General features: G+C 37.5%; 1 protein-coding gene across 3 annotated transcripts; it reads right to left on the minus strand.

The window, feature by feature from the left end:
* Positions 1-97: 97 nt before the first annotated feature.
* On the minus strand, positions 98-11,856 carry znf687a (zinc finger protein 687a). Of its 3 annotated transcripts, none has more exons than XM_081389016.1 (12): positions 11,415-11,730; positions 8,512-10,579; positions 6,190-6,259; positions 5,956-6,040; positions 5,656-5,840; positions 5,378-5,569; positions 4,643-4,805; positions 4,336-4,560; positions 3,520-3,632; positions 3,128-3,230; positions 1,720-2,179; positions 98-465 (listed from the first exon to the last, which is right to left on the minus strand). In XM_081389016.1, the coding sequence occupies exons 2-12, from the start codon at positions 10,562-10,564 to the stop codon at positions 443-445; spliced, it is 3,672 nt and encodes a 1,223-aa protein (XP_081245142.1). In that variant the 5' UTR covers positions 10,565-10,579; positions 11,415-11,730; the 3' UTR covers positions 98-442. The 3 variants fall into 3 exon arrangements, with proteins under 3 accessions (XP_081245142.1, XP_081245141.1, XP_081245140.1); XM_081389015.1 differs by lacking the exon at positions 98-465 and having other exon boundaries at positions 1,454-2,179; positions 11,415-11,491; positions 11,636-11,734; XM_081389014.1 differs by lacking the exon at positions 98-465 and having other exon boundaries at positions 1,454-2,179; positions 11,415-11,856.
* Between the last annotated feature and the right edge of the window lie 1,998 nt (positions 11,857-13,854).

Genomic DNA, 13,854 nt, shown 5'->3' on the forward strand with positions numbered 1-13,854 from the left:
TAAAATGTATATATGTATTACAATAAGTAGTTTCCAAGTGAAGTGATTTATAGTTTTATCAGTTGTGTATATACAGTATAACAGGACATTGAGAAATGATTTAGCCATTATTGTTTTGTTTTTATTTATCTCAACAAAATCAATATGAAAACCAAAAAAAAAAGGAGAACGCAAGAGGTTACATTACAACAAAGCTCTATTAATCATCTTTAAAAAGAAAACCAGAAAACAATGAGTAAGGCACCAATAAAACATAACTCCAGAACAAACATAAAAATATAAATGTTTAACTCCATCACACACACACACACACACACACAACAAATTCCTCCAGTGAGGAAACGATCATCTGAGGCCTTTAAGTGTAATCGTGTCTTAAAGAATCTTAAGACTAAACGAAGAAGGCACTTATTTCGTTCTCATTCTAAAGATCAGCAATTATTCAGCAAGTTTCCTGATTTGAATCTATGGAAACACAAATAGAAGAAATACAGACATTAAACATAAAAATAATGATTCAAGCACAAAGGAGTCACCTGATTAGGGATCATTTGGCTATGCTAAACCGTTAGTAATTACAGTATTTTATTTTTAGTAAGCTGCATTTTGCATTAGAGAAACGGACAGTATTTTTTTTGTTTGCACAATGGAATCAGTAGGCACAGAAATATAGCAGGACTGGTAAACATGACCCTCTGAATATGTTGAGAACTCAAAGACATGACTCATGCTCAGTGTCTTGCCCTTTCCCCAAACCTCTCAGATCAATTAAGAGCTTGTTGATCACTTAATAGGTTGATCGAACCTAAATCACTCCTCTAATGGATTACTTGTTCGAGAACAGGCTCCCCTCCATTTTGATTTGACAAAAACTGGCCTTGTAGAGTAACTACATGTTATTACAAACATGTAATAACAATTTGCCCCAACGCAGCGTATTTGTCTAGCTTGTGAATGTGGAGTGTTAAAACCCTGCGACAAACCTAAATGTTATTAATCTGCAGACTCTCTATTATATTGCCCACTAATACATACCACACGCTTTCTGCTGAATCTCACAAAAACACTGCTCACATTTCACCCCGATCAAAATCGAAAAAAAAAAACTACATAATTAAGAAATTATATGTTTCATAAAGATATTTTCATAAGTTTTCATAAAAATTAAGCACGTTCTTATTTTTTATTTTATTTTTGCCAAACCGTGCATCTGGACATTTTACTTTTGAGATTTTAATAATGAATAATTTGTTATTGTGTGTTATGTTACTGTGATGCTGTCATTTTTATTTTAAATCAGCATAAATAAAGGCCTATAAATTATATAAATAAATTGAAAAAAATTATTAATTAACCATCTTTTTTTAACTATTACTTAATAAAAAATAAAATATATCTCTTTTTTTAACTTTTACTAAATTAAAAATAAAAATGTCACAAAATAAAAATAAATATCATGAAAAAAATAAAATCTAAATTTTTCTTCATGTAAAATATAATTTCTTATTTTACGTTTTTTGATTTTGGGGTGGCATATGACCAAGACATGTTCTTGTTAGGTTTTACGTTTTCATCTTCATGTTAATTCTTTCCTGTCTCTCTACGCTGGTTTGTCGGTCTTGTATGCGGTGATGAAGGCCATGCCGTGAGTTCTGAAGTGTGTATTAAGATCAGCAGGTTTGTTAAAGTTACGTCTACACACCTTACAGGTGTGCTTACCTTCCCCATCCTCTACCTGTGTCCCCCCTACACTCGATGGTGACCCCGGGGACCCTGCTGCAACTGCAGAGTCAGAGGTCACATGTCCAGAAGTTAAACCAGTGACCGGAGACGCCTCGGTGTGATCAGAGGGGGAATCCCGCACGCGATGGCTGATGAAGAGATGCCTGCTGAGGGAGGAAGCGGATGCGAAACACGCCCCGCACTGCTGACACTGACAGGTGCTTCCCCCGTCACGGTGACAGACAATATGCTGGAGAAATTCCTCCCTGTCCTCTGTGGCAAAACCACACGGCATGCAGCGAAATCCCGTGGCTTCCTGCTCCTCTTTAACTCTTTTGCCATGTCTGGTCAGGCTGCTCTCAGCCAGTTGGCTTTCTGCTTCAACTGAGGCCCCGCCCAAAGTAGCACCATCGTGCTCCGATGAGCTGTCAGCTGCATCTGTGATTTGAGGAACTGCCTGAGAGTTGAAAATACTGAAAGTGACTTGCAGTGACAAAACCACAGGAAGCCATTCACTTTCAATGAGCCTTACAGCTCATTCATATCAAGAACGATAACTATAATGATGACAATATTAGCGTCCACACCAATGCGCAATAATGTTCGTTTATTTTATGTTTATTTTAAGCTCGCGCAGCAGTTATATCATACCACTATAAATGCTCAAGCTCTTTAAAGCAAGATGGATTCTGAATGGCTAGTGTCAATGTTTTTTATAGTTCATCAGCTGGAAAAAATCATTCTGAAAGTGATTCCAATGATATCGTTTCTCTGTGCCATTATCAACAATAGTTATCATCCTTGGTGTGAACGAGCCTAAAAGGAATAGTTCATTTAAAAATTGAAATTCTTTCATCATTTACTCACCCTCGAGTTGTTTTAAACCTGTATGAATTTCTTCAACTGTAATCAGACAATTGATGTGCCCCATTAACTTTTAAAACCATACATTTAAAAAAAAAAAAAAGAAATACCATGGAAGTCAACAGGGTCCATCATCTGTCTGGTTACTGACATTCTTCAAAATATCTTCTTTTGTGGTCAACAGAAGAAATAAATTCATACAGGTTTGAAACAACTTGAGGGTAAGTAAATGATGAAAGAATTTTTATTTTTAAGTGAACTTTTATTTTTACAGTGTGTCCAAAGACTCGATACATTTGTGAAAAGTTTAACTTCATGCAAATGAACACCGACACAATGAGGTGTTCAAATATCTCATTTGTAATCAAATGTTTGAAAGCTTGGGCCAGTTGCACAATTCACCAATAACATTAAGGCATCTGGCAGTAGGAACACCTACTAGAGACAAATGTTACAGTGACCCTCAGCAAACAAAATCACTGTCAGGTTGTCATGGTTTTGGACATATTATGTCAATCTGACAGTGTATTTGAGCTCTTACCTGTCTTTGTTTGGCTGCTCGTCTGTCTCCACCATGCTGAGCCTCGATATGTTTCTCAAGAATCAGCTTACTGCTGAAACTCCTCTTCCCACCTGTACAAAGTCTTCACAACAAGAGACAACAGTAAATAACTTCTAAAGGACCTTAACATTTTTTGTCAATTTATGCCTGGATAAAACTGTGATAAATAATAGAGAAACACTGGTGAAACTGAGCACTGCTGAACTAAGCCGAACTTAAAAATGATGGTAGTTGTAAGAAAAGGTCTAACATGATTTGATTTCAAATGGCACTTGATATTTGATTTTGTTTTACATGCAATTCCTAGACATTCATACATTTTAAGTGTCTAAATACCTCATGGGGCTACGGTACATATGTCTTATACTCACTGGCAATAAAAAGCTCTTTTGATTCCTTTGTGTTTGACACGAATGTGGCGTCTTAAACTTGAGGATGAGGAGAAGGAGCCTTCACAAAGAGTGCATGGAAACTTCTTCAGCTCCTTCAAACAAAAATGTCACAAAGTCAGTGTGTTTTTATAAACCATTAATACATTCATTTGTTTCAGGACAAATCAGAAAACATTCAAATTTAACAAAGGACGAAAACAGTACAAATCATAAACGTGTTTTTATGGCTTGAAAATGTTTTTAAAAATATCATGTACTGTTGTAAATTCTGCTTACTTAAATGTTATCCTAATACATTATGTGTTACATTATTTATTCATCAAATAATATTATTTTCTTTTTCAATATATTTTAAAACAATGTTTTCCTGTGATGTAAAAGCTGAATTTTCTTAAGACACTGATATAGTCTTCAGTGTAATATGATCCTTCAGAAATCATTCAAATATGCTGATTTGACGATCAAGAACAGTTTTTATTGTTATCATAATAAAAATAAAAAAATGCTACTTAATATTTTTGTGTAAATAGTGATTCTTCTTTTTCAGGTTTCTTTGATGAAGAGAAAGTATAAGTGGAATAATTATAAAGAAATAGAAACAGCATTTGTAACATTATAAAATGTCATTACTATCACTTGACCAATTTAATGCATCTTTACTGAATAAGTATTAATTTCTTTCCAAAAGAAAAAAATGTACACATTCAAACCTTTGAATGGTATGTATAAAATATGGATTTTTGACAAAGTATGTAATCTGATTTTCTGTCTATGCATCCTTGATGACGTCCTGACCTTGCCATGCTGCTCGGACATATGGGCGATGTAGCTCTCTTTCTCTTTATAGCGCTTCTGGCACTGTGAGCAGCTCCAGCTCTGGATATGTGGAGCAGCGGATTTCCCATCCTCTCTTGACGCTCTTCCTCTGTCTTCATCCCGCTCCCACTCCTCCCCATCAGAGCTATCCATCTTTACCAAGTTGTTCTGTGCCGATGTGTCATAAATGTCCTTGTGAGAGTCCTAGAGACACATTATGGTCAAACATTTATAATTTTTTATCAATGAATGGAGCTCATTTTTGTCTCAGCTGAACAAAACCAACCTTAACATGCTCAAGAAGGGAACTTCTCTGCGTGAAGAGCTTGTTACAGTCAGGGCATTTAAAGACGTGCATCTTCTGCTTAACCAAGTGAGTGTCAAAATGGACACTGAGTAATGCCTTCTGGGTAAAAACAGTCCGACACATCACGCATTTATAGATCTCCCTGTCACAAAAAAGAAAGGTTATTAGCACCTCAAAAAAAGTTATGCAAACATTTAAAAACACCATGAAATCAAGATTGACAATTAAACTTTTTTTTAAAAGAATGTTACAGTGTTTATTATAAAGGAAAGTTTATTATGTCTCGGCGAAGGGTGGGACTAAGTATACTCCACAACTGACTGCAAAATTACATTCAGATCTGCCTCCATTTAGTTAGCAACTCCCAACTTTCTACGATCCAATCAATTCCCGAGGACGAAATCCAGTCCTGTCCTAAAATTTTCGTCATTCCAGAAGCCAATTCAATCAGTTGTCACAATAGAGATGAAAAGACTAATCTCAACTCTTATTTCATGCCGAAATGCATGAGTTTAAATCCTTGCAACTTTTAATATTTAGTTAGATGCTTTCAACTTTAGAGCTAATATATAAAATATATCGTTCCCTTAAATAACTTCAATTTAATATATAGTGTAGATAATAACTACTTTAAGTGACTAGCTTGTGGCGTGGCTGCAGTTGCAATGTGGTTTTCCCAACACTGACACGCACACACACACAGTTTACACTTACTTGGACTGTCTAGCCGTCTCAGGGAGTTCAGGATGCTGGGAGGTGCAGTGGGTTTCAGCACCAGAGGAAGACTTGAAAGCCATGGGGCAGGAGGGGCATTTATGGAAGACCTCACAGTGAGCCGTCTGCATGTGAGTCTTTACAGCATTCAGACTATTCACTCCTCCAAACACCAAATGACAACAGGCACATCTGCAGATAAGAGGAAATAGCTACTTCATTAACCAATGGATAAAACAAGGGATTTACTAGTATATGTTATCACTATGTGTGGATACCTATATCCAAGGCGACGTGAGTAGTGCAGGCAGGTTTGACTCAGGTGGGTGTTGAGGTCATGAAGCTGACAGATGACACCACATTCAGGGCAAACCAGTGGAGGGAGCTGCTGATGTAACCGGCGGTGAGCTGCAGCACTGCATGAGTTCCACAGTGGCATTGGAGGAGAACACTGCATACAACACTAGAGAGAAATCAAAATGTTATCATTTCGTAAATATTATTATCAGATATAAGTGAAAGTGTTAAAAGGGGCAAATGCAAATCGAGTCCTGATACACACACATGCACTCACTCACCATGTCGGTGACACCAGAATCCACCTCTTGAAAGTGTGCTGCTATTTCTGCTATGCTTTTGAATGGACTCCAACACTCTGGACAGCTGACAACATTGAAAATACCAAACAGCATATTAATCTCTCAAACATCCACAGTCTTAGTTAATTTCATTTGAATGACTACTTTTTCTTTTATTTCTAATTAATTCAAGCATAAAAACGAAATAAACATGATCTGACAGTGTGTGGTTACCTGTTATCAGAAGGTTGTGACAGTTGGCCACCACTTTCTTTAAGGGCAGGCAGAGCAGGAGAGAGCATACCTGTAATAGAAACAGAGTAAGCACATACTACACACACATCAGCTAAATCATTCTGAAATGGACATGGGTTAACGTATTATTCTAGATTATTGGTCAATTATCTACAGCACTGTTAACCTAATGTCATTTACTGTTCATCTCCCTAAAGGATTAGCCAGCAATGCACCGAGTCCAGAGACTGTCCTTTGAAAAAGAGTACAGAGAGAACAAGCCCCAGCTGAATTATTCCACTTAAACGTTTAAGTCCTTTGTTTTGCAGTGCACAGATTCCCTGTGGACAGAGACAGTGATTGGTTGATTTCTACACTGCTCCCTGATCCCTGTGTGCACACTGGCTACTGATACTTATAGCATGACTATAAGTTTGTCTATTTTTACTTCTGAAATGTTCTATAAATATAATGTTTTGTTCAGACACGTGGTTACTTAAAATTAAGAAGCAAATTACATCATTCAGGTTTTCAAAATGTTCAAAACCAAGGACCCAGAAATATGATGATCCCTTTGCAAAGAACTAATTTCCTAAAATATAAGAGCAGGTATATACGCTACCATTCAAAAGTTTGGAGGTGGTATGATTTTTAAACATTTTTAAAAGTATTTTAGGACTTTTCATTTTGCTCACCAAGGCTGCATTTATTTGATAAAAAAAAAAAAAAAAAAAGTAATACTGTAAAATATTATTGCATTTAAAAAAAACTCCAGTCTTCAGTGTCACTTGATCCTTCAGAAATCATTCTAATATACTGATTTGGTGCTCAAGAAACATTTATTATTAATGTTAAAACAGTTCCTGCTTAATATTTTAGTGGAAACCGTGATACTTATGAATCTTTGATGAAATCAAATAAATCTATTGTAACATTTTAAATGTCTTTACTGATAAATTCTGATTTTAAAAAATCTGACTGACCCCAAACTTATGAATGGTACTGTTTTTTTGCTGTTAAATACATTTAATTGATATCTTAAGTTAACGCTTAAAAAAACATTTTGTAAAAACTTCTGTGGTTCCTCCTTGTTATGAAAATTCCTGATCCAAAATTTGCACAATGCAAAGTACAAACCTAAAGTATTTACTAACTCACTCACAAGTCTTGTTGGTTTGTGTATAGAAACCTTAATACAACCCCTGGCAAAAATGATGGAATCACAACACTTTTATACATTATAGCAAATAAACAAAATCACAGATATATTACAAAATATAAAATTCAATAGCTTAACATTCTGGCTTCATGAAACCCTCAAATAAACTCACATTTTTTTATTAATGGCATGTCTTTTTCCAGATCAAGCAGATGAAAAATGTATGGAATCATCTTTTAATTTCCATTTTGAAAACAAATACTTGGTTAAGTCTAAATAAGCTAATTAGTCAGCTTAAAAGAGAGTGCTTGCTTACACACCTTAACAAGCTGCTGGACTTGGCTAATTGAAAGGAAACATGGCCCCAACAAACGAGAGTTGTCGGTTGAAACACTGGAAAGGATGATAAAACTACTTCTACAAGGAATTTCAATGTGGCCTAAGAAATTGGCTGTTCCCAGTCAGCTGTGTCTAAAATATGGTGCAAGTATAAACGAAATGGGAAGGTTATAAAAGGAAAACACACAGGCAGACCAAGGAAGAAGTTTCAAAACAGAAAACTCAATAGAAAATACAAAACAAATGCTCGGAAACAGGAGTCAATGTTCGAGACAGAACTGTAATAAACCGGCTGAACAAAATGTGATTTACGCATAGAAAAAACCAACAAGAGTGTGGATGATTGGATGAAAGTGATAATCAGTGATGAAACACAAATCTGTATTGGCCAATGATATGGCCAGCAAACAATCCAGATCTCAATCCAATTGAAAATTTATATTGAAAATAAATAAATAAATAAATAAATATTTTTTTTTCTCAATGACAAAGGCTCCATCTTGCAAAGCTGATCTGTCAACCACTATTTGAGAAAGTTGGAAGTTGTTAATAGGTCCATGTCTCAAATAATTCAGAAAAAGAAAAAGATATATATAAAAAGACATGCCATTAATAAAAAAAAAGTAAGTTAATTTATCTGAGGTACGCTAGCCAGAATGTTAAGCTATTGAACAGAACCTTTTTTCCATCATATCTGTAATTTGTTTGTTATAAAGTAAAAAATCTGTTTGTTTGTTTTTTTCAGTGGTTGTATTTCTTAATTTTGAGGAAAGGTACTTTTCTTTTCCTAGTGCATCTATAAATACACAGATAAAGACACAAACCTATAGGCACGGTCTCCTGCTGGCCAATCATCTGCTCCACACTAACAGGACTCATGACGAGGTGTGAACACTGCATAACCAGTCCCTTCTCCTTGTGCTCTCGTGCATGGAGCAGCAGGCTGCACTTATTAAAGAAGGCCAGGCGTTTGGAGCAGTGGTTACAGGTCACCTCAATCCTCATAGAGCGCCGATCATAGTGCCTCGCCAAGCTGCGCTCCAGGGCAAACGCATCCCCGCACTCAAGGCAACGATATCCCGTTGAGGGCAATCGAAGACCCCATTCAGGAGGAGGCATGGTGGAGAGGTCCGGCTGATAACTTGGCAGTGGATTCTTACTGTTGAGGATTTTGTTGAAGGCCTCGACGAGGCTAGACTGGCTGCGTGAGATCACAGCTCCTGGGCTGTTCACAATGGAGGCTGGTTTGGCTGTCCCAGGGTTCCCATTCATCGTTTTCTGCGCCAGAGAGCGAATGTTAGCCCCAGGCATGGATGAAGAGATAGATGGCAGGGTTGAAGTTCTAGTGATGTTAACTGCAGTGGCAGAGAGAGTGGTGGCCAGTTGATTCTGTGCCCTGCTGGCTGCAAATAACATAGCTGTGCTGGCATCCTGAAGGGTGGACACGGGCAACATTGTCACCTGAGGTGGTCCTTGAGGAGCAGCGCCAGATCTCTGAATCCTGTGGACTGACTTACGGGCCCCTGCCTGAACTTTGGAGCCACCAGGACCTTTGGAGGCCCCTCCTTTGGGAGCCACTTTAGATACCGTACGTGTGATGTTACCGGCAGACGATTTGACAGTCTTGATTCTCACTTTGAGAGGCTTGGCGGAGGTCTTGCTTGAGTTGGTGACATCTTCAGAGGCTGAATCTACTAAACGAGGCTCCGTAGATTTCTCTTCCGTCTCCTCAGCTCCATCATCATCTTTTTTTGTGTGAAGACCGCTCTTCTCCTGCACACTTACGCTCATGTCAATAACTTGATCTTGAGGGGCTTCTTCTCTTCTCTCCTTCAGTTCTGGCTCATTGGCTCCGAGCTGATTTGAGGGCAGAGATATATAAGGTTGAGGGATTTCTGGCTCAGGGCTCTCAGGAGAATCTCGCTCCTCGATTATGTGCTCAATGTCTTTTTCTTCAGCCGGCAAATCATTTTTGGAGGTCATTGATGTTGGGTTGACACTGCTTTGTAGAAGTGTTGGAGGCTGGACAGAGGGCTCCTCAATTTGAGTGTTACTTACTGGTAAGGAAGGGGACGAGGGAGAGGGCAGCTGAAACACACTTAAAGGGGACCGCTGCATTCGTGGTACCTTGGGAGCAGAGCACAGCTGGGAATCCGGGCTCTCCTGTATGACGAGTGCAGGGCTACCGAGATCTGGTTCAGATTCTTCATCTTCAGATAAATGGCGGCGGACTCCTGCCCTCAAAGTGCCATTTAATGGTTGTGCTGCCTCACAATCAACTCTGGGGGGGAAATTTGAACTAACTGAATGTGAAGATAAGATGGGGGGATCAGTCAGGGGTAAAGACTGAGGCGGGGAGAAAGTGCTAGCAGGGTGTTTAGGTGAAGTGCCATCATGGTTGTCATCATTAGTTACTCTAGAGGAAGAGAGAGACCAAAGTGGCCCATTGGTCTGCATCTGGGTTAGAGTTGGTGATTGAGAGGGTTCTGTAGCCTCATCTGAGATTGTTTTGAGTCCATTATAGATGAATGAATCTGAAGGCATAAGGTCATCTTCTCTGGGACCTTTCCGGGGAGACTCATGTGATGCATCTACACCAAGAAAGTCTCCAGTTATATCCTCTTCAGTTTTGTCATCAGAATGTACACTGTTTTTTACAATCACACTGACCATGGAGGGGTCATTGTGAGGACCCTCAGGGCTGTCTGGGGGTCTTAGGCATGGACTTCCACTTCTCTCCTTTCCAACAGCACCACTGTGTTCATTATGATTACCATCAGTGTCAGACTGAATTGCTTCTTTGGCATCAATGTCTGGAATGTCAAACGCTGCAAGTAGGTCATCAAAATCTGGTGTCTTCATGTCCCCCATTCCCATGTAGATGACAAATACCTGCATTACATGACATTCCATTAGCACAGATTTGAACACTTGATAATGTAGAAAATTGTAATGTGTTCAAATGCATCAACATGTGGGGAAAAAATATATAAATGGCACATAATTCTCTTATTTATATATATATATATATATATATAAAATGTGCCATATATATATATATATATATATATATATATATATATATATATATACACATACATAATGTGCCATATATATATGTGTATGTGTGTGTATAATGATATGTAATGTATAATGTGATCAGTTAAATTTAGCTAATACTTTAAATAGGAGGAAATAAAGGAAACGTCCTACTACTTACAGGAAGTAGGCTATCAAATGTACAACGTTAGATCCTATTACACACGTTCTTCTGAACAAGACATTTTACATTTATGCAGTAGCTTTGCTCAGCTGCTATTTAATTTGTGAATGTTCGGAGTACCAGGCAGTGCACTCGTTTTTAATTTACAAATATGAACTTTACAGTAATCTGTTCATAGGCTAACTAAACCAAAAGTATTAGGTGCCTTTTGCACGACAGTTTGGCAACCTATTTCAACAGAGAATGTAGTTTAGCAATTACAAGAAACTGACAAATCCGCAGGTCGCCATAATGACAGTAATCTGTCACATAGTTGTCTTGCTAAAGTATCTAGCCAAACAGCTACACCCGCAGTCTGCAGCGTCTAACGTTGATAACACAACAAACTTGATATTCATGAGGTGATGATGATCATAATTATTATATATTCGTATATATATTTATTATATAATCATAGTGATAAATGTATTGATGTATGTGTTGAAGCTTAAAACTTTAGTTTACCTGGACAAATATTCTCGGAGTGACCCAGGACGGCGCACAGCATTTGCGTCACCTCTGCAGAAAAACAAGTCTTTCCACTGTACACATGCAAATGTCGATACTGTTAGACCTATACTGCTGAAAAGAGAGCCGTTGATTTCTTATGCGTTGTTTGCAAGTGTCCAGCTGCTTCACAAACGGCCGTTGTCGTGAAACTATGACGCAGTATTTTTAATACGTACCTGTTGCGTGTGACAGTAGCGAAATGGAGTTTATGCCCATGATAACCACACACACACGAGCTACTTGCAGAGTTCAACAATATCACTCCGGAAGAGGAAGTCAAAGCTGATTTATACAGCTATTGCATTAAAGTATATGGGTGGGTGTGTGTTTATGACGAAGTTTATGAAGAAAAGTACATACTTTTGAGTGTGTAGCTAGAGTAGACAAGCTTTGAGACACTATCACGTCATACAATTGCGTCTTTAACGGTTGCTCTATGTCGCATCCTGTCACCGTAAACTGGCCTGTCAGCAAAGAGGCAAATATAATCAGTGATTGCTGTTTCATTTGACCTGATTAACAACATTATATTATTGGCAAAATACTTCATACACAAATGTATAAATAAAAATTTGTAAATGTATAACGTTACCCCTGTTTATTATATTCAGAAACGATTAAAATACATTTCAGATGCCCTCAGTAAAATGAAAAACCAAACTGCAATAAAACTGTATAATTTGCTTGTATTATACAATCTGTTGTAGTTTTTTTAATTAATAACTATTATTATTTAATTGTATTATTGTTTTTTCCATTTTGTGTTGAGCCTTTTTTCTCTGTACTGTATATAGACTGCTTAGTGCCATTTTATTGTATTCAGATTTTGTATTCAATAAAATAAAAAATGTAAATAAAAAAAAGAAGCCAATGCTAAACTCTTGTGCTTTTTTGCGGTAACAGCCACTGCCACCAGTGGCGCTTCGGTAGCGCGGCTGCTATTTTCATTTGGAGTGAAAATGCGAGACAGAATGACAACGAAAGACAACGAAAGTCAAAGTGGAATAAAATAACACAATGTTCGGCAATCCAGTGCAAAAACTGTCAGTGTGTGACAGTACAAATCTTGCCTTTCATCGTTTTCCCAAAGACCCTGACAGGTAATAATTATTCACAAAAGTGTAGAAATATATTGTTTGTTTTGATGTGGAACTTATGCTAGCGCCTGGGAAACGGATTAACGTTATTATGTTCGATGAGCTCATCACTTCATTCTTACCTGTCATACTTAATATATAGATAAATCTAACATTAATGAAATCCTTGAACTTTCCTGTCTGAAGTTCTATGGGAAAAAAGCCTGGTTAGTTAGCAACTTCTTTTTCTCAATAGAAGTAAGAGCAAGAGAAAAAAAAAAAGAAAAAACTTTCAACTGCTATAACGTTAACTATTAAGTGTTAAAATAATCCCCTACTTATTTTAACCTAAAAATTACCTCTGCACTGGACCAAATATATGTAGTTGTCATCTTTATACTTACCTTCAATGCATATTTGAATGATAAAAGATAAGTAAACAAAATCAGTCTGAAAAAAAAAAAAACTTGAGACTACTAAATAGACTGTCTTTAGTCTTTCCTTTCCCCTCTTGTTGTAGAATGAATGTAGGCCTATTCTGTTTTTTCTTCTTCCTCTCGGAAGTTCTTGTTCATTTAGAATTGAAATTGTCATGTTCCCATAAAAATTAATTAATAAATACATGCATACTGTCTTTTTTCAGGTGTTCCAGGTGGGTGCAGCTTCTCAGCAATGAACTGAAAAATGCCACAATAAATGTTAAATTGCCTACAGAAAAATCATAAAGATGCTTAATATTTGGGGACAATAAACTTTGACTGGTAGTACTGACTACTGAGAATTATCACCCTACGTCACACAACGTCACGCAGGTTCAACTGCGCATGTCGGTTACAAAAGACGACCGAAAAAAAAATGTTGTGTTGTGCAGTGGGATGCAAGAATTGGAAATCTATAAACAGTGGTCTTAAAGGTTGTATCAGTGATTTCAGGCCCAATTTTTTTTTTCACATTCATATCACAAATCACAAGCATGCCGCCAAAAAACGCGTCTCTGTAGGCAGCCTAGGCTCTGAGAATCTGCACACAAAAACAATTGGTTTCACCAACCACTCAAAACCAAAACGAGGACTAAATAAAAAATTAGCAGCCATATCACCCTGTAGCCCAAGACTGGTTGCCCACTGAAGCTAAGCAGGGCTGAGCCTGGTTAGTACATGGATGGGAGACCTCATTTGAAAAACCAGGTTGCTGCTGGAAGAGGTGTTAGTGAGGCCAGTAGGGGGTGCTCACCCTGGTCTGTGTGGGTCCTAATGCCACAGTGTAGTTACAGAGGCACTTTACTGTCAAAGAGCACTGTCCTTCGGATGAGATGTTAA

This window comes from Scardinius erythrophthalmus (genome assembly GCF_964197995.2).
Source record: "Scardinius erythrophthalmus genome assembly, chromosome: 16".
In the NCBI taxonomy this organism is placed as follows: Eukaryota; Metazoa; Chordata; class Actinopteri; order Cypriniformes; family Leuciscidae; genus Scardinius; species Scardinius erythrophthalmus.